Source organism: Melampsora larici-populina (genome assembly GCF_000204055.1).
Source record: "Melampsora larici-populina 98AG31 unplaced genomic scaffold MELLAscaffold_2, whole genome shotgun sequence".
NCBI lineage: Eukaryota > Fungi > Basidiomycota > Pucciniomycetes > Pucciniales > Melampsoraceae > Melampsora > Melampsora laricis-populina.
In genome coordinates this window covers 1,057,311-1,082,387 of record NW_006768766.1, presented here as the reverse complement: position 1 = coordinate 1,082,387, position 25,077 = coordinate 1,057,311, and the positions used below count along the sequence as shown (strand labels likewise).

The 25,077-nt window shown below is 40.4% G+C and overlaps 5 protein-coding genes across 5 annotated transcripts; 2 read left to right on the top strand and 3 right to left on the bottom strand.

Annotated features, from left to right (window-relative positions):
• Window positions 1–1,072: 1,072 nt before the first annotated feature.
• Window positions 1,073–2,553, bottom strand: MELLADRAFT_58986 (uncharacterized protein; the record flags this gene model as incomplete). The annotated part of the gene is made up of 3 exons (XM_007404218.1): window positions 1,073–2,341; window positions 2,404–2,421; window positions 2,473–2,553. 3 exons carry the CDS (start codon window positions 2,551–2,553, stop codon window positions 1,073–1,075), a joined length of 1,368 nt encoding a protein of 455 aa, XP_007404280.1.
• Window positions 2,554–4,557: 2,004 nt separating this feature from the next.
• Window positions 4,558–8,795, top strand: MELLADRAFT_89010 (uncharacterized protein; the record flags this gene model as incomplete). The annotated part of the gene is made up of 10 exons (XM_007404744.1): window positions 4,558–5,138; window positions 5,248–5,476; window positions 5,568–5,752; window positions 5,837–6,335; window positions 6,396–6,652; window positions 6,777–7,195; window positions 7,328–8,107; window positions 8,150–8,167; window positions 8,237–8,579; window positions 8,639–8,795. The coding sequence occupies 10 exons, from the start codon at window positions 4,558–4,560 to the stop codon at window positions 8,793–8,795; spliced, it is 3,468 nt and encodes a 1,155-aa protein (XP_007404806.1).
• A 1,088-nt stretch (window positions 8,796–9,883) lies between these two features.
• On the bottom strand, window positions 9,884–11,349 carry MELLADRAFT_101686 (uncharacterized protein; the record flags this gene model as incomplete). Its single annotated transcript, XM_007404217.1, has 2 exons — window positions 9,884–11,137; window positions 11,200–11,349. 2 exons carry the CDS (start codon window positions 11,347–11,349, stop codon window positions 9,884–9,886), a joined length of 1,404 nt encoding a protein of 467 aa, XP_007404279.1.
• A 1,510-nt stretch (window positions 11,350–12,859) lies between these two features.
• On the bottom strand, window positions 12,860–14,335 carry MELLADRAFT_58984 (uncharacterized protein; the record flags this gene model as incomplete). Its single annotated transcript, XM_007404216.1, has 2 exons — window positions 12,860–14,122; window positions 14,255–14,335. 2 exons carry the CDS (start codon window positions 14,333–14,335, stop codon window positions 12,860–12,862), a joined length of 1,344 nt encoding a protein of 447 aa, XP_007404278.1.
• A 2,273-nt stretch (window positions 14,336–16,608) lies between these two features.
• On the top strand, window positions 16,609–19,853 carry MELLADRAFT_76465 (uncharacterized protein; the record flags this gene model as incomplete). The annotated part of the gene is made up of 3 exons (XM_007404745.1): window positions 16,609–16,907; window positions 16,996–17,121; window positions 17,228–19,853. 3 exons carry the CDS (start codon window positions 16,650–16,652, stop codon window positions 19,031–19,033), a joined length of 2,190 nt encoding a protein of 729 aa, XP_007404807.1.
• Window positions 19,854–25,077: the final 5,224 nt, after the last annotated feature.

Here is a 25,077-nt window from a genome sequence, read left to right as displayed (position 1 = left end):
CAGGGAAAGACTTAGCGGTTTGGCAGGGGCTCATCTCCGCGGAGCTCAAAAGTCACATTTCTGTGTGACTACCCCTTATAGGAGCATACCGGGGTCCTGGTGGACTCCGCTTCAGTACAATCCGATCCGGATGATCCCGTATCGGAAGCACTTGGTCTCTCGAAACTTGAAAAAGATGATGAGATGTGTGTCATCCTTTGCCGCAGTGGCCTTGAATATAGGACTTTTGCACTCAGAGGATGTGAAATGGGCATCAAGCATTTGGAAACTGAAGTTCCAGACAGTGCAGATAAGAGGAAGAATCAAACAGCTTCTTCAATCACGACGATTTGAGCTTCGTGGAAGCTAGAGCCTTGAAAGATATCAATGTCTTCTGGTGGACGGAACAACACAACTTACAATCACACTTTATTGAACAAGGGTTTCTTTTTCTCCCAGGAAACAAAGCGCACACACTTTTATTCACCAGTTGAACATGGATGAGACCATCACCCTTCAACGAAAAATTATCAAACGCATGTATTGAGTAGTATATAGTATCACGTATGTACAAGAGTTTTCCTTTCTGATGTCATACATATAACACATATATGTTAAACATAATGATATTTATGCGTTTGTACTTTCAAATTAGTCTATATCTCGATGTGGTGATGGAACATGACCTACCTCTATGATTTGGTGAAAACAACATACAAAAATTGATGTGATGGTCCTGTGCAATTCATTTTACCAGAGGAGAGCCAAGTTTGAAACACTTTGGCTCAGAACTCTTGGTGGGTGAGGGAAAGAAGTAAAAAATTCAGGAGCGTTAGATCACAAGCTGATAATTAAAATCAGGTTTGGTACATAGGGGTCTTGCAATCTGTGAAAAAGTTCTCGACCAGATTGGAACCTGTCATCAAGGTTTGAGTGGGTGGCTCACAAGGCAAAAAAATCAAGTAACACATGATGTGTTGCATTTTTCAAAGAAGAGAAAAAGAAGCTATTTACAAATTTTATATGATTAAAAGACATCAATGTGATGGTCTGAAATGAAAGAGAAATCACAACTAGACAATGGTGAAGAATATTATCGGACTAAACAAAACGGAAGGTCTACAGGGGATGGTAATGGAATAGTTTCTTTTGGAAAATATATCAAAGTAGCTGTGTCAACCACTGTGATATCAGATGAACAACTTGAAGAGCGGACATGAGAAGAGGAAGTGTAAACAGAAGGAGGAAAGATTGATGTAGGTTTGGTGGTCATCTGATCAACTGTATCAACTGATATATCCTCAAACTCTTCTTCTCGCATCATTTGATCCAATTTTGATTTCCAACAAAAGGTTTTGTTTGATTTCGATGGCGGAAGACTTCGAGGAAGATGTCTTCTGTAATGAGCTGAATTGAATTGTGAACATTCCACATCCGGAGTCAAGTTTTTAGGTTTTTCTTTTTGCATCCTATTGATCATCTCCTGGTTCGATGATTCTATGAAATCCAGGAATGAAGTTGGTTTGCAAGATGAGAAAGACGACGGCGATGGGCGGATTGGAGTAACACCAGGATGATTGAGAATGGGCTCTTGAATAGTGATTGTTGTTGAAGTATCATTTTGTTGAAGTTTCCCGAATGATGAGATGGAGGAAAGAACTGGCGATCCAATACAAGTAGTGTACGATGAAACACTTGAGGAGCGCGAATGAGAAGGAGATGAGGTGGAAGATTCGGCGATGTCCTGATTGCCGGATTCGGTACCACTTTCTTCAACGAGTTCATCCAAGATTTCATCACATTCTTCGCCTGATTCCTTCATGATTTCATCTAATGTGGTTCTCCAGCAAAAAGCCTTCTTTGATTTCTTGCTGGTAGACAATTCAGGCAGGGTTGGAGGAAGATGTCTTCGGTAGTAGGCAGAGTTGAATTGAGCGCATCCTAAGTCTAAAGGTGCCAAACTTGATTTTTCTGCAAGTAACTTCCTTGATGCTTCAAGGTGTGAAGCTTCCAAGAAGGCCAGAAATGGAGACGGAGCAGAAGTCGAGCTGAAGGTTGTAGGTGGTTGTTTGGGCTGAGTTTCAAGCGGTTCAGGTGTGGCTTCGAGGATGATGGTATGTGATGAAGTCGATTGCGAAAGAGAATCATTCGTAAGAGGACTGAGAGTTTCGGAACGTCTTCCTTCAGTTTTTGGAGATGAGACGGTGATTTCATCTTCAAATGTTTCTGGAAGCACTAGAGTTTCACAATCCACTGATCTCTGCTCTGTGACCGAAAGCCAAGGTTCAAGTACAAAAGGTAAAGTCAGAGGTTCACACCTCAAACGTCTAACTTCATATCTAGTAGCAGTCACAAAGGAAGTCTAAAACAAATCAAACGTCAGTACCAGAATGGATGCTCCACAAAGGAGACAAAAGAACATACCTCATTGACCGCAATTGACTTCATAGCAACAGTCAGGATACATGGAACAAGCTTGTTATCGAGACTTACTTGTGTACGAGTGATGACACTCTTGAAGACACGTAATAAGTTGAGGCCAAAGGCCAAAGACGAGTTTGAACAGTAAGACATCTTTGATGAGATACGTTTATGAGCTTCGATATTGGAGAAGATCAAAGGTAGAAGAGATGTTGATGGTTGAAGATTCAAAGAAACACAAAAGCGCAACGATAGAGGATGTGATGATGTGATGAAAGCTTTAAGGCTAAGATGGATAGGCTTTCGAAAATTTAAGAATTTGGATGGGTGGAAATGTGATAATGTGAGGGTAGTCAACAATAATTGTGATGAGGAATTATCGCGAATGAGACAAAGCGACGTGTATTTATACGTTCTACTTGCGTACGAATTGCAATCAAGCGCGTTCTGTGACCCCACCTCGACTTTTCCTTCGACTACTTGTTCCTGGTGCATCAGCTTGTGATTAGACGTGTTGACCCAGTCTGATGTAGAATCGTGAGCTTTCAGGCGCACAGATTTGCGCGTGAATGTTCCAAGAGACCACTAATCTTGATGATCATAGCTCAAGTACTCCAAAGGAGACGCCTTCAAGCCTTTCCAGGGCGCAACTGACGTGAAATGTGCTCGTAGTTGCTTGATCCATTTTCACAAAGCCCATACAAATCCTCAGCGTGATAAAAGATAAGCTTAGCCGGCTCCACAGAAACATCAATCCAGGCTTCAACGCATCTTTCTTTCACAATTCGCGTTCTAATCCGTATCATGACGCATACACACAGACATCATTCACTGCACAGTGGACCTAATGACATCAAGCGTCCTGCAGACTTGTAGGCCTAACGATATATTTCAGTCTACCGTGCAATGACAAATCTTTGCCAAGATTTGTGAGAAACGCATACAGGAGCACTGTCGATTTCGACTCTACGCAGCGCATCAACACAAACACTGAAAAATCGTAGGCAATCACTTCTAGGGCAACATTACTCTCCACCCTTGAGGTAGATCGGTCCAGGTGGAAATTTTCACCTCTGCCACCTCGAGATCTTCAACATCAATTATTGGTCTCACAGATCAATAGAATCCATGAACGTTCCATCTAATCAATCAAATCACGGTCTAATTTTTTATGGGATCGATGATTTTTACAGACTACATGTTACAGTTGTTAATGTATGTAAAATGTGTGTAACTGTAAAAATACATTTTCCTCGGGCCAATCTCGAAATTTACAGCACTTCCAAAAATTCGAAACGTATGTAAACAAAATCGTCGCAAATAAACCCCCGCAAACATCAATCACATTGACCCAATGTTGAAATTTACGTTTCGTCTTTCGCAATCATTATACATCGTTAAAAAAACTCACCGCAAAAAGCAAACATCGCCCGACAAAGTAGAAATTTATGAGACATGTGTTACAGCCAAAAATAAGTCTGCAAAAACATCTTCGCAAAATTCGACTCGAAGGGTCCAGTATTGAAATTTCCGTACAATAATTTTCATCAATCCGGCACTCCCATGACCAAAGATGGAAGTGCGTATGGCCAATAGCCACATTTACCCATCCACAAACCGATGGAAGAACTGGAAGCGAGATGGTACCACTCGTCGATGCTCGTCAATTGATCCTCCAGCATCAACAACTGGTTCAAGCCTCTTCCCAAAAGAGCATCAATCTACTCTACTGCTTCAGAAAAGACAACGACAAGGCTTGGAGGCCTCATGTGGACAAGCAACGAGAGGTGCCCACGACCCTCTCGTCATCTCAGCCACTTCCCAAAGGAGAAGTCTTTTGGAAGGCTCTTCAACGAGAAAAAAGGAAAACTTTCCATCGAAGAGTAGATAGATTTCCAATCACGCTCTCTCTCAACCACTTCTCCTGCTTAACAAGAATAAAATCTTTCCAACGAAGTTTACATTTATTTCGAATCAAGCTCAATCTACTCTACTGCTTAACCGGGATCAAACCGATCTAAAGAAACTCATAGCTTCCTAGAACTCGTCTGTCCCTTCCCTTGAACTTATCCTCGCCCAATCCTTTTCCCACTTCCGGACTGTTCATATCTCTTATCCGCTTCTCTCTTTTGATTCGTCCTATAGTAGCTTTCCACGATGAAGAGCAAAATGATTGATGCTAAACCTGATATCCAAGATTACGACATCAATCCAATGGAAGGTTCTGAAGCTGAATCTGTTGGCTATGACACGGACGAACAGCTACGGGACTTCAGCCATTTCCCAGACAAAGAACCGTTAGGAAATTTGGACGACGACAATGCTTCAGAGGATGATCCAGACCCTGAAGAGGACGAATTAAACGCAATCAATCACCTTCCCGTCGAAGATAAAACCAAGAAGGTCGCCAAGAAGGGAAAGAAAACCTTTGGGCTTCCTCTTGACCACCCTTCCTTCGAAACCTTCATCGATCACAGCACCACTCTAGATGACAAAGGCTACCCACTCCTACCCAATGGGAAGACTGTGTTTGTTAGGCATCCAGGCCAGAAGTTTACCAATTGGGGTACCTTTGGTTTCACTTACAAAACCTCCGGTGGCGGTGTCCAAAAAAAACGACCCGAATGGCGAACAGTCAGGTTCAATTGCCTTGGAGTCGTCATTTGTTGCAAGGAGGATTGTGATTACCTAGGCTCACCTCCGACAGCCCCTGGGAAAATTGATCAAATGAAAGAAACGTAAGCCACACCTTTTAGTCATTCAAAGTGGAGTCTTGTGGCTAGATTGCAAGTTCTGACTTCCTATTGATTGTTTCTCTACGTTTTAATATCTGTTTTTTTTCCTTAGACCTGTGAAATGCCCGGCGGCTCTGTGCTCGGAATACCTCCGTCACGTCCCATGTGAAGATACCATCTGTCGGATGGATGAGCACCGCCCAACAGGCTGGGGTATCATAAGACATGCCGGTTATCATGTACATCCGTGGCCACGTCGGGGGAAGCCTGATAAGCTTTCAATCAGCAAGTTGGGTGATAGGGTGGTGAACAACCCTTTGGTCGGACCATTGCAACATAAGGTAATCTTTCTATCTCACTTTGGTTTCCCTTTGGCTTGTTATTACGCTTCATCAAAGAATCCTTCTAATGTGTGACTTTATTTGAATCCAGGTCGGTCGAGCTCCAGCTGGAAAGCAAGAGATCAAGACGGCATCAGGCATCCATCCCGCTTTTGGAAATTTGCATCAAACTGGCTACTACCGTCGAAAACTCTTGGTGGACGCTGGTGTCATTCCGGAGAAAAAAATCCCTGGCTCTGGCAACAGTTTTCTCCTGGACATGATCCACTGGGCGAAGTAAGTTTCATCAGCTCTTGATGAATACCCTCTTTTCACACTGGGATTCTAATGTACTGTCTTCACCTGCAGACTGGGTTTGAGGATGATTTCATCATCCTTTCTGCCCGAGAACACGCACATGACCTTCCAAACCCCGTGGATGGCCGAGCAATTCCTTGCACGAGAAGAAGATGGCAGTGTCTACAGCGGCGGCCTATTATCAGATGTCACGTATAAATTTTTTGCTAATGGGTACTTAATGACCACTTCGATGTACCACAATGTCATTCACAGGTGGATTCCTATGCAACTCACCTGGCGATACGGTCTCTCAGAGGAGCACTATGTTGCACATTTCACCACCCTGATGAACCAGATCAAGGAAGCACAACTCTTACCTGATGAACGCGACATCCTGGTTCGACAAGTGGTCAATTTTTCTGTCGCGCAGCAAAATGGTTTCATCCGGGCTTACATGGCCGTTTTTGATGTTACGGATCGGGCACAAGTGCTTGGGAAACTTCGAGGCTGTCAAGAGCACTTCCGCGCTCAAGTCACACGGGTGCGGCGGAATCTTAACATCATTCCGAGGCACCAGCAGGTAAATTAGGTTTTCAATTCAAAAAACGTTTGGATTCATTACTAATCACCGTAACCACAGGGCAAATTTCAGAGGCTCACGGAGGCTCTCTTGGAAAAGGACGTTCCTGGAAAGGACACGTATGAGCAAAATATGGCAACTTTGAGGCGTCTTTTCCCCCGTGCCAAACGTTGGCTCGATTGGTGGCAAGTTTCGGATACGGAGGCCATGCTTTTCCGTTCAAGGCAGAAGCAAATCGACGATGACGGCCTATGTGATGACCTCCCTGAGACGACAAACGCTCAGGAGTCAATGCACCGCGTTTACTATATGATTTTGTCAGTTCCATTTCATTCTTTTATTTCTTCCTCATTACTGTCTTCCTCCTGTATTCCTCATTTTCATGAGGATTTTTTCTTTCATTTGCATCACAACATTGATGTGTTTTATTGATATCTCTAGTGAAGGCCAATGTACCGTTCAGGTAGGATTGGTGCAACTCTACGCTTTGGTCTCCAGCCTTCAACGTGATCATACTGATCTACTTCGAGGTGTCGCAATCGAATACGGGTCAACCAAGAACTATCAGAAAGTGGCCGAGACCTTAGGATGGTCCAAGAAAAACCGCAACCGCAAAGATAAACACAACGATGGTCGTGCTCCCGACACTACCAATGCTCTTTTAGGGACCAAAGGTAGCAAAGGTAGCAAAAAACTCGGAAGACCTGTTGGGTCTGTCAACATTGATTGGAATCCGGTCACCACTTTTCAAGGATTCTATGTGTCAAACACTGCAGGCTGCCAGAACAGATGCTGGCTTGATGCAATTGTCGAGTGCCTGCATGCTCTCCACACACCCCTCTGGTTTCACGGCTCCAAAGGTAAATCAGGCCACATCTACACGAAGTTCATGAAGGTGCTATTGTCGCGGACAACTTGGGAAATGTCACAGAATGGTAGCATTTGAACCATTCTGTCTTTGGGACAGAACTCAATCCATGCTGCCGCTCAAGCAGCTTCTGCTAGCTTCCCCACGGATCAATTCGCATCTGCCGACACCTTTTTCGAGTTAATCTTTGATCCCAGAGATAAAGCGGTGGCTGTTCCAGGTCCTACAAGGACTCTCTTCCGTCTGAACAGACTACGGAAGCTGGTTTGCTCCCGTGATGCATCACATCGCCTTAACAAAACCGTTCCGACCAACACTATCAACTTGTGTCCTCAAGACTTCGAAAACCAGTTCACTTACGCACAAACCCCCGAATTGCTGGCACAATGGGCATCGGCAGCAGGAATTCGAGGTTTATCAAATCGTCATTGTCAGCTCTGTAAGAAATCTGACAAACGCCCTCCTCCTTTCGTCGAGCGGACCCAAATTTCTTTCGAGCCGAACACTCCACCTCCTCACCTTTACGTTCATCTGGAACTTTCCAGTTTTTTGGTTTCAGAATCACGAATATCAGACATGGTGAAGATGCAGGATGAGTGTTTATTACCTTACGGGTTAAAATTATATGGAATATCCTACTTCATGCGGGCACGTGGTTTTTGGTCAGGTGGACACTTTTGGTGTCAAGTGGTACGTACCGTGGGAGGCCTAGCTGGCGTGTGGTACCACAACGACTTGGAAAACCAGGGTAATGCGACCTTGATCAGTAGGGAGTTGGAATCTATTGGTGGGGCTTGCCCAAAAACAAGCTGGGCAATGTATTCGCGAGAACCAACTGCGGACGAATCTGTTATCATTGAGGCCGCCAAAGCGAGGATAACCAAATCAAATCCGAATCCTCAAGGTGATATCCCTTTCTCACAAACTACCAGTCAGGTCAAAAAAGCGCCTGGATCAGAGGAAGGTGAGTCAAATATGACTTCTATTTTGTCATTATTTCGTGGCTGGGAGTTCTAATGCATTTGTTTTAAAGATTCAGATGATTATCAAGCCCCAATGACACAGGAAGAGATGGACAAGATATTGATATCGGAAACAGACGAAGATGAGGTTCCGAAGAAGGTTATGGTAGGTACCGACCCCCAATCCCAAGCGCCTGTTGAGGAAGAGTTGGAAGGACAAGGATCTGCGGTTTTGGTGTTGTCCGACAGTCCACGAGAGAAGAAAGGTGGGGTAATACACTTACCTACCGTAAATGTATTACAAATACTAATTGTGTTTCTTGCAGAGAGTTCCAATGCGCGTAGGCGCAGGGGCAAAGTCACTTTGAAGAGTGCAAAAAAAGGCAAAGGGTGTGATAGGTGCAGAAAAACCTGGTGAGGATCCCATATCCTTTTTTTCGTTTTCACGTTTCATCAATTACGGGCATGCTCAGCTCACGTCTTGTTGCTTTGACAGCTGAACAAAAAAAACCCAAGGGTTGGAAAGGGTGGGCAATAGTCGAAGCCGAGACTGTGCAGACTGATGTAGCAGAAAGCCAAGAAGGGTCGGATGATGGCACCGTGAGGAAGTCAAAACGTAGAAGAGGATAGTTTGGTTGTCATTTCTCCTTCCAGTTATAAATTGATAATGTTATCAAATCCGTAAATACATCCCCATTCATAATAAAATCATTCATCTTCGGTGAAAAGCATTTTGTTTGTGTGATACACAAGTTGATACACGAGTGATCAAGGCATCATAATGAGACAAACTCCCTCAGCGGCGCATCTGCTATGACTTGTGAAATTTGACTTTCGATTTTATGTGCGGAAGATGTGCTGTAAATTTCAATATTACGCTTGTGAGTCACAAATTTGCAGACGTCTTTTGTAACGGAGCAAAAAGGTTGGAAACGAAAAGCCGCAAAGTTGCATAAAAGGTGGCGATTATCGACTTTTGCATCCGTCTTTTTCTTACATACAATAATGTCTGCAAATTTTCGGGAAAAACCACTGCAAAATTATAATTTTGATTGCCCTCACTACAAATTTGCATTCAATAACTTACAGCGCTTCAGCCTTGCAATCGTTCCATTTTTGAGAATGGCTGTAAAATTCAATAATCACCGGGACAATGTGGATTTTTACAGCACACACATTTTACGTACATTAATGTCTGTAAATCGTAGTCTGCAAAAATCTCGGGCCCCATTTTTTATTACACAATGAAATGTATTTAGTTTTACCTTGAGACTCAAACAATCAAGCATGCTGCACTCTATTCTAAAGTGATTTGTTCACAAGAATCACAAACTTTTGTGGGCAAAACAAGTAAGGATCTTGATTATAACAAAACAATTGATTTACTTCAACATATTACATCAAAACCTATCCCTGCGTTACCATACGACTATCAACTTTCAAGTTAACGTCTGTTTTTTTACTTTCTGACCATGTATGAAAAGTAAGGCAAGCTTAAAAGTGTGTCAAACCTATACAAAGCCCAGTCCGAAATAAAAACTTCAAGCATGGTTCAAGGGTCATGGATCTGAAAAATTCAAGTAACAAGTGATATGTTGCATTTTCAAAAGAGATGACAAAAACTATTTACAAATTTTAAATTATTACATGACGAGATTTCAAAGCTTAGAGATAAGAAAAACACCATTGCTACACACATTCAATCATGATTAACATGATTAAACCAGACAAAATGACAGCTCTACAGTGGACGGTAATAGACAACTATCTTTTGGAAAAGATATCAAAGTAGGTGTGTCCACCACTGTGATATCAGAAGAAAAACTTGAAGAGCGGACATGAGAAGAAGAGGTGTTAATTGAAGGAAGACAGATCACTGTAGGCTTGATGGTACTCTGATCAACTATCTCAACTGATATATCCTCAACCCCTTCTTCTTTCATCATTTGATCCAATTTTGATTTCCAGCAAAAGGTTTTGTTGGATTTTAATGCCGGAAGACTTGGAGGAAGATGTCTTCTATAATAAGCTGAATTAAATTGTGAACATCCCACATCCAGAGTCGATTTTTCAAATTTTTCTTTTTCCATCCGGTTGATCATCTGCTGGTTCAATGATTGTATGAGATCCAGGAATGAAGATTGTTTACAAGATGAGAAAGATGAGGGTGATGGGCGTATTGGAGTAACATCAGGATGATTGCAAATGGGCTCTTGAATAGTGATTGTTGTTGAAGTGTCTTTTTGTTGAAGTTGCCCGAATGATGAGATGGAGGTAAGAACTGGCGATCCAATACAAGTTGTGTACGAAGAAACACTCGAAGAGCGCGAATGAGAAGAAGATGAGGTGGAAGATCCGGAGATGTCTCGATTTGATTCAGTACCACTTTCCTCGACGAGCTCATCCAAGATTTCATCACATTCTTCGCCTGATTCCTTCATGATTGCATCCAACGTGGCTCTCCAGCAAAAAGCCTTCTTTGATTTCTTGCTGGTAGACAATCGAGGCAGGGCTGGAGGAAGATGTCTTCGGTAGTAGGCAGAGTTGAATTGAGCGCATCCTAAATCTAGAGGTTCTGACTTTGATTTTTCTGCTAGTAATCTGTTTGATGCCTCAAGGTGTGAAGCTTCTAAGAAAGCCAGAAATAGAGAGGGGGCAGAAGTTGAGCTGAAGGTTGTAGGTGCGTGTTTGGACTGAGTCGCAAGAGGTTCGAGTGCGGCCTCGACAAGGATATTAGGTAATACAGCTGATTGCGAAAGAGAGTCATTCGCAAGAGGACTGATAATTTTCAAAGGTTCTTCTTTGATGATTGAAGACGAGACGAGAACTTCATCTTTGAACAAAATGGAAGGGACTGAAAAGTCCACTGATAGCTGCTCTGTGACAGAAGGCTCACGTTCAGATGAAGGTAAAGTCAGAGGTTCACACCTCAAGCTTCTGACTTCATATCTAGTAGCAGTCACAAATGAAGTCTAAAACAGATCAAACGTCAGTACCAGAATGGATGCTCCACAAAGGAGACAAAAGAACATACCTCATTGACCGCAATTGACTTCTTAGCGACAGTCAGGATAGATGGAACAAGTTTGTTATCGAGACCTACTTGTGTACGAGTGATGACACTCTTGAAGACACGTAATAAGTTGAGGCCAAAGGCCAAAGACGAGTTTGAACAGTAAGACATCTTTGATGAGATATGTTTATGAGATTCGATATTGGAGAAGATCAAAGGTAGAAGAGATGTTGATGGTTGAAGATTCAAAGAAACACAAAAGCGCAACGATAAGGGATGTGATGATGTGATGAAATCTTTAAGGCTAAGATGGATAGGCGTTTGAAAATTCAGGAATTTGGATGGGTGGAAATGTGATAAAGTGGGGGTAGTCAACAATAGTTGTGATGAGGAAGTATCGAGAATGGGAGAAAGCGACGTCTATTTATACGATTTGCTTGCGTACGAATGGCAATCAAGCGCGGTCTTTGCCTCCACCTTGACTTTGGATTCGTCTCCTTGTTCCTGACGCATCAGCTTGTGATTAGACGTGTTGACCCAGTCTGAGGTAGAATCGTGTGCTTTCAGGCGCACAAACTCGCGCGTGAATGTTACAAGAGACCACTAATCTTGATGAAATACACTGAAAGTGATAATCTCATAGCCCCAGTATTCCAAAGGAGACGCCTTCAAGCCTTTCCAGGCCACAACTGACGTGAAATGTGCTCGTAGTTGCTTGATCCTTTTTCACAAAGCCCATACAAATCCTCAGCGTGATAAAAGACAAGCTGAGCCAGCTCCACAGGAACATGAATCCAGGTTTCAACGCATCTTTCTTTCACAATCCGTGTTCTAATTCGTATCATGACGCATACACAAAGACATCATTCACTGCACGGTGGACCTAATGACATCAAGCGTCCTGCAGACTTGTAGGCCCAACGATATATTTCAGTCTACCGTGCAATGACAAATCTTTGCCAAGATTTGTGATAAACGCACAGGAGCACTGTCGATTTCGACTCTATGTCGCCGATCAATACAAACACTGAAAAATCCTAGGCAATCACTTTTAGGGCGACGTTACTCTCCACCCTTAATGCAGATCGGTCCAGGTGGAAATCTTCACCTCTGCCACCTCGAGATCTTCAACTGCAATTATTGGTCTCACGGATCAATAGAATACCTGAATGTTATGTGTCAATCTGGTTATTTACCTTGAGACTCGAAGCATAAAGCATGCTGCACTCTATTCTAAAGTGATTTGTTCACAAGAATCACAAACTTTAGTTGGCAAAACAAGTAAGGATCTTTGATATAACAAAAGCAATCGAGTTGCTTAAACATATGCTCAAAGTTACACCAAAACCTATACCTGCGTTACCATACGACTATCAACTTTCAAGTTGATGTCCTTTTTTGTTTCTTTTGACGATGTATAGAAAGTAAGAAAGAAATGTAAGTAAGGCAAGGTTAAAAGTGTGTCAAACCCACACAAAGCGCAGTCCGAAAGTAAACCTTAAAGCAATGTTCAAGTGGATGAGTGATCATGGATCTGAAAAATTCAAGTAACAAGTGATATGTTGCATTTTCAAAAGAGGTCACAAAAACTATTTACAAATTTTCAATTATTACATGACGAGATTGAAAAGCTTAGAGAGATAAGAAAAACACCAATGCTACACAATCATGATCAATGTGATCACACTAAACAAAATGAAATTTCTACAGTAGATGGTGATAGACCAGTCTCTTTTGGGAAAGAAACCAAAGTGGAGGTGTCAACCACTGTGATATCAGAAGAGAAGCTTGAAGAGCGGACATGAGAAGAGGAGGTGTAGATAGAAGGAAGACAGATCACTGTAGGTTTGGTGGTACTCTGATCAACTATCTCAACTGATATATCCTCAAACTCTTCTTCTCTCATTATTTGATCCAATTTTGATCTCCAGCAAAATGTTTTGTTGGATTTTAATGGCGGAAGACTTGGAGGAAGACGTCGTCTATAATAAGCTGAGTTATACTGCGAACACCCAACGTCCAGAGTCGAATTTTCGATTTTTTCTTTTTCCATCCGGTTGATCATCTCCTGGTTCGATGATTGTATGAAATCAAGGAATGAAGTTTGTTTACAAGATGAGAAAGACGAGGGTGATGGGCGTATTGGAGTAACACCAGGATGATTGAAAAGGGGCTCTTGAATAGTGATTGTTGTTGAAGTGTCTTTTTGTTGAAGCTTCCCGAATGATGTGATGGAGGTAAGAACTGGCGATCCAATACAAGTAGTGTACGAAGAAACACTCGAGGACCGCGAATGAGAAGGAGATGAGGTGGAAGATTCGGTGATGTCTTGATTTGATTTGGTACCACTTTCTTCAACGAGCTCATCCAAGCTTTCATCACATTCTTCGCCTGACTCCTTCATGATTTCATCTAATGTGGTTCTCCAGCAAAAAGATTTCTTTGATTTCTTGCTGGTAGACAATTCAGGCAGGGTTGGAGGAAGATGTCTTCGGTAGTAAGCAGAGTTGAATTGAGAGCATCCTAAGTCTAAAGTTGCCGATCTTGATTTTTCTGCTAGTAACCTGTTTGATGCTTCAAGGTGAGAAGCTTCTAAGAAAGCCAGAAATGGTGACGGGGCAGAAATTGAGCTGAAGGTTGTGGGTGCTTGTTTGGGCTGAGCTTCAACCGGTCCAGGTGTGGCTTCGAGGAGGATGGTCGGTGATAAGATCGATTGCAAAAGAGAATCATTCTTAAGAGGACTGAGAGTTTCATCGGAAGGTTCTTCAATTTTCAAGGATGTGACGGTGAGTTCGTCTTCGAAAGATACTGAATGGACTAGAGTTTCACAGTCCGCTGATCTCTGCTCTGTGACCAAAAGCCGAGGTTGAAGTACAAAAGGTGAAGTCAGAGGTTCACACCTCAAACTTCTAACTTCATATCTAGTAACAGTCACAAAGGAAGTCTAAAACAAACCAAACATCAGTAAAGATAAAGACGATCCACAATGGAGATAAAAAGAACATACCTTATTGACCGCAATTGATTTCATCGCGACAGTTAGGATACATGGAACAAGCTTACTGTCGGGACTTACGTGAGTACGAGTGATGGCGCTCTTGACGATACGTAATAAGTTGAGGCCAAAGGCCAAAGACGAGTTTGAACAGTAAGACATCTTTGATGAGATACGTTTAAGAGATTTAAGAATGGAGAGGATTTAAGATCTTGATAGTTGACTGTGACAATTGAGATTCAAAGAAACACAAAAGCGCGATGATCAATGAAGTGATGAGGTGATAGAAGTTTTAAGGCTAAGATGAATAAGTTCTTTGAAAGATAAAAATCTTTAGGAATTTGGAATGGATGGAAATCTGATAAATTGAGGGAAGTCAACAATATTTGTGATGAGGAATTATCGCGAATGAGAGAAAACGACGTGTATTTATACGATCTGCTTGCGTACGAATTGCAATCGAGCACTGCCTTTGATTTCTCTTTGATTTTACTTCGCGGCCTTGTTCCTAGTGCATCAGCTTGCAATTCGTCTCCTTGACCCAGTTTGATAAAGAATATCGCTTTCAGGCAACTAAAACCGCTCGTGAATGCTCCATAAGACCACTAATCTTAATAACAAACAATGAAAGGAAGAAGCTAATGATACGAGTATTGCAAAGAAGACCACTACGAAAGAAAATAATCCAGGTCACAAACTGATGTGAAATCAGCACTTCATCTTATTTCACAAATCCTACTGGAAACGATCAGATTGATAAACGATGAGCTTGACTGACTTTATAGAAACATTCATCCAGGCTTGAACCCATCTTTCTTTCACGATTCGGATTCAATTTCGTATCACGACGCATACACAGAGACTGCATAGCGGCCTATGAACCTTAACCACTCCATCCAAACTACAGAGCATATCTTCATCAGTCCATCTAAACGTTGGTTCCATATCTCCACCCGTTCACCTGAATCGTCAGTTCGGATGTGTGATAATTCAATGCAAACCTGTGTCAAAAAATCCAGTCAGAAACATCTTCAGGGCTTAAACTTTTTCGCGAGTAAGATCCCCATCGTTCGTATGGAAATCAGTCGAGATGAAAATCCTCACTGCGGTGTAAATGGTCTGAGTCTAACAAAATCCTTGAAAATTATTCATTTATCTCATTGAATTCTATGACTATCTAAATTAAGTTGGAACACGTTGAAACGACACAGGATATAAAGCGCACTTCAAACTCCACTGCATCAGAATCAAAGGTGAAATTTGTTGATAAGATATTCCAAGTTCTAAGTGACGGGAAAAGAAAGATCTTGTTAAATCTCTTTTGAACACGATGAGATATCGCATACATGTAAATAATCTTGAGTTGATGACACAGGAAATAAAGCGCCCTCTTGTTGGTCTCTACTACATTTGGTGCTGTAGAGATTCTAGGATCAGAAAGTTCTTGATTTCTTTTCATAAGAAACGTTAAACTTTAATTGATAGAAAGAGAAAAGTGAGGATCTTTAGGACTGGTAAACATGTACCGCTCTGTTACCAATTCGCAGGTTAAAACAACTTGGACCAACCTAACACACGGTTCAACAAGCCGTATATTTGAGGATAGCCTAAGATAGTAAAATTTCACCAAAAACAAAAGACATGATGAAATCCATGATCGTTTACCAAAAAAATGGTGATCGATCCGGGACCGTATCAAAGTATGTTGTAGAAAGCTTTGATCGAATATCACCCCAAGATGAAAAGGGAGGAGTAAATCCAAAGGGAAGATGTGAATTAAAAGGATATGCGGTATCACCGCGATATAGTAGATAGCTAGAGTCATATGATCTTGATGTTTGTTATTTTAGTCAAGTTCAGATGATGAATGTGAACCAAGAAATCAATCAGTCAATTCGATTGAAAGAAAGTAAAAGAAATCGAAATAGAAAATTAGTGATTCGATGAAGAATTTACGGATTGGTCAGTGAGTTTCTTTCATGATCAACTGAAAACTGTTTGGATGAAGATGAAGATGAACTACTATAAAGATGAGAATTGATCGATGACATAATCAGCTGACTGTTTTGTATCTTGATGACCATCTTCGTTCCTTTTTCTCCTTGTCTCTGACTCTGTCTCCTGAGTGCTGAGTGCTAGATATGTATTAAGTGATGGTTAAGTGTACATAGATAAGCTGTCATGTCATAATTTGATCTGTATTTTGGATTTGAATCTTTTTTTTTTTTAATTTGGTTTACAGTTTTCGTATTTCCTTCATCATTAAAAGCTCTTCCTTCCTCTCTTTGGTGTTGAGTGTTGAGTGTTGATTGGTTCCTTTCTTCAAAAAAGTTCAATTCGAGGTTTTGATCTTTAACTTCTCATCAATCAAATCAATCACAGATCCCTAAAGAATCTTTCTCATTCTTCATCACTTTCTATATAGTGCTTCATGACCACTCTTCAATCTCCTTCACCGGCTTTGGTGGATTCAAATATGGTCAATGATCAACTTGATCATAAAAACAAGTCTAGAAGAACTTCTTTTGTCACTCCAGAAAAGTTACTCATTCAAAAACATAAACATCAACATCGTCAAGATCAACCACTCAACTCTCCTAAAGATCCTCCTTCCTCTCCTTGGTCTCCTGCACCTAAAACTCCTACTACTAAATCTTCTCCTCAATCTGCTTTAACGGAATCGAGTAAAAAACCAGGTTCAAAGGTTTCTCATGTCATTTGCAAGTTTTACAAGGTATCAATCTTTTAACATTCATTCATATTGACTCAATTCTAATCTATTCTTGATTTAAACTTATGTTTGTTTTGGTTCTTATCTATAGGCTGGTAATTGCTCCGCTGGTAGTGCTTGTCAATTTTCTCATAATCTACCAGAGGTAGGTCAAGGTAAACCGGTCTGTCAATGGTTTGTCAAAGGCAATTGTCGTTTTGCACACAAATGTGCTCTTGTACGTCTCTTCAATTATCCTTATCTATGCTATCTTTCTTTTCGGATCACACTTAACTTTTTGTCTTTTGGGTTTCTGCTATTATCTTTTCTATATCTATCTTCAGGCTCACATCCTTCCTGGTCAACCCATGTCGATGGATCGAAAAAACAAGCGTGCTGCTCAAGCTGCTGCTCGTGAAGCTGCTGCTCCTATCAATACTGTACTAGCAAACGCAAACGAACATCATCCGCTCTCGGGTTCACCTCACGATTTGAGCTTTCATCACAATCAACATTCAGCTAATGCTCACTCTGATTCAACCGATCCTAGTGATTATGGTCAATCGGATCCTGTTCATTCCAACCATTCGCATCTCAACTCAATCAACTTACATTCTCATCTACTCTCTGATTTCGATGGCGATCAGACTCCTAATCTAACCGATGAACTCGAATTTGGTCTACCAGATGATTTCACTCACCCTAGCCTTCGATCTCATCATCTTGGTTATCCGCTTTCCCCCCAGCATGCTCATCCGGCCAACTATCCAGTGGCCGTTCCTTCTCCTATTCAAACTCATCTGACTACCGATGTCTTTGGTGATCACCCTTCTTACGCCTACAACTCTCGTCCTGTCTCACCAGCTCAACCTCGGATCTCTATTGCCAGAAGTCCTGCTCGACCTCGTGATCAGAGTCCGAGCCCCTTTGGCTACGGCTCACCCTTCTCAGCACCTGGTTCTCGAAGCGTTTTCCTTCCTAGGTCTGGATCCTTCAGTTCAGAGGATGGTTTCCCAAAACGTGCTCCGTCCGTTGGTGCTAGTCCTCGTCAACCTTCGTTTGCAAATAATCATCCTCATTCAGATGACGGTACGATTTGGAACCATTTGGACGCTGAAGACGATGTCACCGAGCTTTTGCCGTCTTCCTTACATTCTCTTTTGACACCTGAAGAACGACAGCGTCAACACTTACGAAAACATACTCATCAATTGTTTTCTCAATCGGTGCCTGTTGATCATCCTATCAACAAGTCCTTATCTGGACTTCCTCGACCGGCTATCGTTCTTCAGGATCCTCCATCACTTTCTGTTTCACCTTTACCTAGCTTGTCAGTTTGTAGTAGATCTCCACCTAACTTGATGCTTGCTCATCAGAGAGAAACATCAGCTTCGACGCTTCGAGGTCAAGGTCATACTCAGTTATCATCTTCATACATTCCACCATCCCATAACATGGACAGCTGGCAAACGGTTCATCAAAATGTAGAAATCAATCAACACACTCAAACCCTTTCACCTTCTCTAATCTCATCTTCTAGACAAGATAATCAAATCTATGGTCATGAACCGGGTAGTAGTTTACCTCAAGGACTTGCTGCTGGTTTATCTAGATTACACTTCCAACCACCTTTACATACTGGTCTGACCCCTTCCTGTTCTCCTTCAAGTAACAGTATCATCTCTGGTTTTGCTAATGGTCATGATCCATTCGGTCGGGATGGAACGGTGTCACCTCCTGCATCTAATTCAACTTTTGGCACGACCACCACTTCGACATATTTCAATCCATCCTTAAAAAGTTCTGATGAATTCAATGGAAACAACTTACGAATGCCTTCAGCTCTATCCCAACGACTTGCAGGGTTGAATTCTTCTAGTCATTCGACTACTACTACTGCATTTAATGGGATCAGTAACAGTAGTACAGCGATTGGTAGACCGTTATATACGAATAGTTCACCTTTGAGTAGGAATGTTAGTTTTGGATTTGATGCTTATCGAGCTACAGAAGAAGAAGAAAGTTTTGAATCCTCTCTTCATTCTCATCCTCAACAAGATCGGTATCATTCTACTCATCAGAATCAGAATCAGAACCGATTAAGAGATTTGTATAATGATGATGATGCACCTTTCGAATTAGAGATTTGATTTTCCTTAAAAGAAAAAAAAAGAAAAAAACCGTATTTCGATTCTAGTATAAATCAATCTTTTCTGTGTTTAAGTGTGTGTGTGTTGGTAGAAGTCAAATAAGGGTTTCGATTTTTTCTTAACAAAATTATATATATATATATAACAAAGTCTTTGTTCAACAATATTCTGTATCACGAAAAAAAAAATCAAAAGAGTTTTTTTAAATGGAAACTTTCATCAGAAGCAAAAAAACCATAAAAAATCTGTTACATTCAAATCAAATCAAATCAAATCAAATCAAATCAAATCAATTGTTGAAGTGATTGTTTTTTTTTCTTTCTGTGAATATTAGAAGACAATTTTTTTAAACTGCTTTGTTTATCTTTATTCTTTATGATTTGTGTGTTGTGTTTGTGCTTGTTCTGTGTGTTGTGTGTTTTTTGTGTTTTTTTGCGTTATATGTTTTTTTTTATCTTTGTATGTCATAACAAAGTTTATTGAAAGCCTGATTTCAAAGAAAAAAATTACTTTACTTTATAAACATTTTACATTTTCAACATTTTAAGAGGTGTGCATTGTAGGTGAATGCAATAGTTGAAAGTTTTTCTTTAATTGATTTTTTGAACTGAAAAAATTAAACCATTACTTTTTTTCTTTTTTTTCGCAGTGTTTTGGTTTTGTAATCATGTTTTGGTTTCGTTGAAAGTGTAGTACTTTATTTACATATAATAGAAGAGTCAAAAAAATCATTGGTGGAAAAAAAGTTGGTTTGGTTTTTTCTTTGGTTGAAATGTCTATGATTTCTTATTCTTTTGGGGGGGTGAAGGTTATGAATAATTAATTATTTTTTTGAAAATTGAAATGTCTTGTGAAAAATCCTTTTTTCTGATTTTTTTCTGTTTTTAAAGATTTTTTGTTTCAAGCATGGGTCTTTTTGGTTGTCATCCAAGTACAGCCCTTTGCATAATTGATGACTTTGAAGAAAAAAAAACATTGAGTTTTCAAATAAAAAACCTTGAGTTTTGTCAAAAAGCTGCTGAGTTTTTCAAAAAGTCAGTGAGTTTTTTTTGGAAACCTGGCTCAGTAAGTCTAAAAGAAAAAGAGCTCGCTCAGTTTTTGAAAAACTCGATGAGTTTTTGAAAAAAACTCGCAGGTTTTTTTGAAAACTCAAGCGTTTTCTCTTTTTCCAAAGTCATCAATTCTGCAAAGGGCTGTACATAGTTGAGAGAGGGACTTAGAGCACCCACTATGGTGGGCGTGTTTTATCGTAAATTTTGCGGTCCCAACCGGGAAATTTAATCACGCGTGTAACAACTAAATTAGTAAACTGATAAAATCCACTATGAGCTGCTTTACAACCTGATTTACCAACGATAAATCACTGTGAGTCAACCAGATCCACAGTGGTATGATCTTGAAATGAATCATCACATTCCTCATAATCATTTCCCAAAGATCAATTATCTCAGAAGTCTTCAAATAGCAATAGGAACAACAATAATAACATCAACTAGTCTTGACTTCTTGTTTGATAAACCTCGCATACCACCTCCGCTTCCTCGCACTCAAATCTGAATTGATCGAGACTTATCAAGACTGCACTCAACGTGCTCGGAAACTATATAAGTTTTCAAGTTTGAACTTTGAAGTTGAGGTGTCGAGGTTTGAACGTTGAGATTTGAAGTCTTGAATTGTGGAGTTTGGGATTTGATGTTTTGGAAAAGGCAGTTGTTGACCGATTATCGTACGATAAATCAAGTTGTAGGCTTGCGTAGATATGAGCACGCGGGGTGCAAGATTTAACGCAGCAGTACGGACTGCATGTCTAAAACAGGTCCGTAGTGGACCTGTCTGGATTTTAGCGTTACGGTAACGCTAAATCACCTCGTTAACGCACCCATAGTGGGTGCTCTTACAGCTAAAGTCATAGTTTTCAACAGAACATCAGAACTTTTGGGTGGTTTTCCTTAATTTTTAATTATGAGGGTCACAGACTTCATAAAATCATGCTTGCAGCTGGTATGGTTTTCTCTTAAGACTTCTACATGTCACCATGCACTTTTCAGCAGACATTTTGTTCATCAAACTCACTCAGAAGAGTTGTAAGAACTTATAGCTGTAACACTTAATTCAATACAGGACCCCTCAAGGCGTACTTGAAGCCGCCAAAACATAGTGCCCTGGAATCAAGATAGCAGTGAATCTACCGGCAGTGTCAATCTGATACCAGCAGCAGGAGATGTGCAAGATGTTAAGGAAGCTATGAGTGGCTGGATGAGTGATTATTTGAGGTCTAAGACCCTTGTAATGGGCAAAAATGAAAAAAGGCTGAAAATTCTGCTGTTGTGAGTTGAGAATTATGACTTTAGCCGTAAGTCCCTGCCTCAACTGCTTGGGCGGCAACATTAATAAGTCCTATCACTGGCACATACCTTCTGCTCCAGCAAGAGGCTTACACATTATCTTGATTTTTAAGCGTGAGATCTGTTGGTGTACTACATTGCCAAAACTTCTCATTTCTCTGTTCCTCAAGAATTATACTTATCATACCTCCATGTGCTCATAATACAAAAGAAGCACAGGCTCATTATCTCCAATGGACCACTCTCAAAAATTGACTATCATGAGTTGTTCTTATTTTATCACAAAAAGAGCATCTGGGGCCAAATTCATGCACATGTCATTCTGATGCTGTGCCTCAGAAAGGGTTTCATTACATTAATGATTGATATGACCAAGATATAGTTTGCACTTTATGAGGAACATAACAACAATGCATTGGCTGAGCCTGGCCTGCTTAACAACCTGACACCAAAATGTCTGCATTAATCATTTGGAGCCGCAACCACTGCATGACAATGAGAACTGATATGAGAAACGTACCAGTATTTTGTTCACAGTGGTTAAGGAGTGCAGATGCCAAGATTGCCCACTTAAGTGATGCAAAAGAAAGCAGTGGTATAACTTTACCTCGGTTTGAATGAAATCATGCCAGGAACATTGTTCATGTCCAGTCCCAACAAGGCTCTTACTCCAAGACCATAAACTTTAAAGACAGCTTTGTTCTGAGCCTGAGGAGTTACATCTGTGGAGATCAGATTTGATTCACTCAAGTGAGCAAAAGTGGTGTTGCCGGATAAAATTGGAACCTGGGGTAATCCGGTAAGTGTGACTACCGCAACAAGCCACAGAAGCTACATAGAGCTAATCAAATGATAAACCTGTGCACAAGCAACAGGAATGATATACAAGATCAAGAGATATGAGTGTAAGCAAAAACTGAGTAATAGATTCTTTTTGATCAAGTAGACTCTGCATACCTATTACCTGGGGTAATCAGGTAAGTGTGAGTACAGCAACAAGCCACAGAAGCTAAATAGAGCTAATCAGATGACAAAACTAACAACCCACAAAATAGAGAAAGAGAAAAACTGACAAACCTGTGCACAAGCAACAGGAATGATGTACAAGATCAAGAGATACAAGTGTAAGGAAAAACTGAGTAATACTATAAGTTGAAAAGACATGTATTAGACTTTAATGAGGTTAAACAAGTATATGATGAAATCACTTACAGATTCTTTTTGGTAAAGGAAAAGAATCTGGGTGAGTGATGGTAGTAACTATATTTAACCAACAAACGACCCGGACACACATACACATTCATTACAAATTAGACAAAAAGAAAAGCTCAAGTCTCATACAACTTATTCCCAAAAGAGAACTATTTTACATCTTCATTACTATCCTAATCATGTAACATCCTTATTTGTAAAATTCTTCCCAAATTTGAATTTCACTAGTCTTCTTTCTTCATTCTAAATGAACTTCTGAATTGAAATGATGTAACCAGAAATCCTTGACCCAATAAGACAAAAGAGATAAATTAACCTAACAAATACTCACATGAAAAAAATAAAAAGTACCAATGTAACCTAATTACCACAACAACATCCTTGATGAATGGGTCAAAACATTCTTAGCGAACCTCACAACCAGTCCTCACAACATAAGTAATCACACCAAGACTAAAGCAGCAATGTATCACATAAATTGTTGATTCACCTTGAGGTTCATAGCCTGAGCCTGCTTTAGAGTACAAGATGTGTGGTCTCATTCAAAGCTTGCTGGCTTGATTTGATTGCAATCATGCCAAGAACATGGTTCAGCTCCAGCCACAGCGTCAACTAGGTGGGCTTGCTGAAAATCACAGCTTTATAGCTTTACAAAACTAATATTTTGCTAAAACTTTGGCTGAAGCTATTTCAAGGTTTGGTCCGCTCTTGTTGCCTTGTTCTGTCCAAATTTGGGTTTTGGCCACAGCAGTCTGGTGTGATTTCTTGTACAACCCCAGGGTTATCCTCAGATGGTCTTACCATGATACTTTAATAACTGTATGAGGTAATAAATATTTGAAAGCAGACCATTGGAGATGTCAAGCCTGGGCCTCCTTGCATTATCAGAACATGAGGGTTTGATAAGTGTGATTTTTGAGCAGTGGAGAAATGAGAATTTTGGGGATGTACCAACGGAGCTCACATTTGGAAATCAAGATAGTGTGACCTTGCTGGAGCGGAAGGTATGTTATAATATTTAAAGCTCGACAAGAGCTTTATAACACCTAAGAAGGGAGAATCTACTGATGTATGACTAGTAGAAGTTGCCCAAAGACTGTCTTCTTCAAAGAAACCAGCACAAGGCACTTGCTGACCACTTTGCAATAACTGAGAAAAAGATAAAGGCCCCAGAGAAATAACTCAATACTATTATAAGTATTATTCCCAAAGTGCAAAAGACCACATATATCAATTACTAGTAATATGAGTCAACCAGGATGCACAAGCACATCTAAGTTACCTTGTGTATCAGATTATGAAGCTTTGAACAGATCATGTATTTCTTTAACACATAAAGGCCACACAAACAATAAAGAAATCATAACTAGAGAGAAAACATAGCACAAAAAGAAACTAACCTATGAGTCAACCAGCATGCACAAGCACATTCAAATTAGCTTGTGTATCAGATGATGAAGCTTTGAACAGATAATGTACGAAGCAACTGGTGACTCAGGAAGGTTCTTATAGTCAAGAGAGAAAAATAACCGTGAGAGTTAACAAAACACACAAGATAAAAAAATCAAATAAGAAATATCATCACGTAGGATGATCATACAACAAATCAAATGTAACATAAACAGACAACAAAAACAAAACACATACAGTCATTCCAGTTTTGCTTGTCCATTCCGATTTTTTATTTTTTATTTTCTCATCAATACAGGCCATTTTATAAGCATACATAGCCTTCAATCGTGATTGAAGTGTATCCAATTGAAGGGGGCTGTCCACCAATCACGATCGGTGCTGCTAACTAATCAGCACCAATCCATCGCCTCCAAACCCATCCATGGATCACTTGAATTGTCCAATCCCTTCTCTCTACCTCACCATATCCTTTGAGAATTGAGGATATCTCTCAAGATTTCATCCGTGATCTTACCCTCTTGGTCTCGACTGTAATATCCTGGCTTTGACTCAAGTAAGCTCCTTGAATGTCTTTCTCATAATGATATCAATCCTCTGATTTCTAAATATCTTCCTTATCTTTCCAGCGGGTTCAATATCCTGGTCCGTTCATCAGATACCTTCAATTTCATCAAATCGATTCCTTATCTTATTGCTGATTCAAACTATGTATGTCCTTTGACTCAGCTGAACACCCGCTGATTGAAACGATTAACTTCTTTTGACTCCCTTCTGCTTGTCAACTCTAGCTCTAGTCGTCAGTTCGGGCATTTCTACTTTGGAGACCGACCAATTCACTGAATCAAACCCAGGGGCAATAATCAATTGTGTGTCGTTGATTTGTGTTGATACTGCTGATTCATAAGTATAACTTTTTGTTGCTAATCATCAGCACTGCTATTTAACATGATTGCTCAGAGCTTCACATCGATCTGTCTAGGTCTGTGAATCTCGTATTGTTTTTTCTTGCTATGTATATGTGTCTTATTTGTATATAGGGAGTTTGTACCTGTTATCCAAGTGCTCATTATCAAT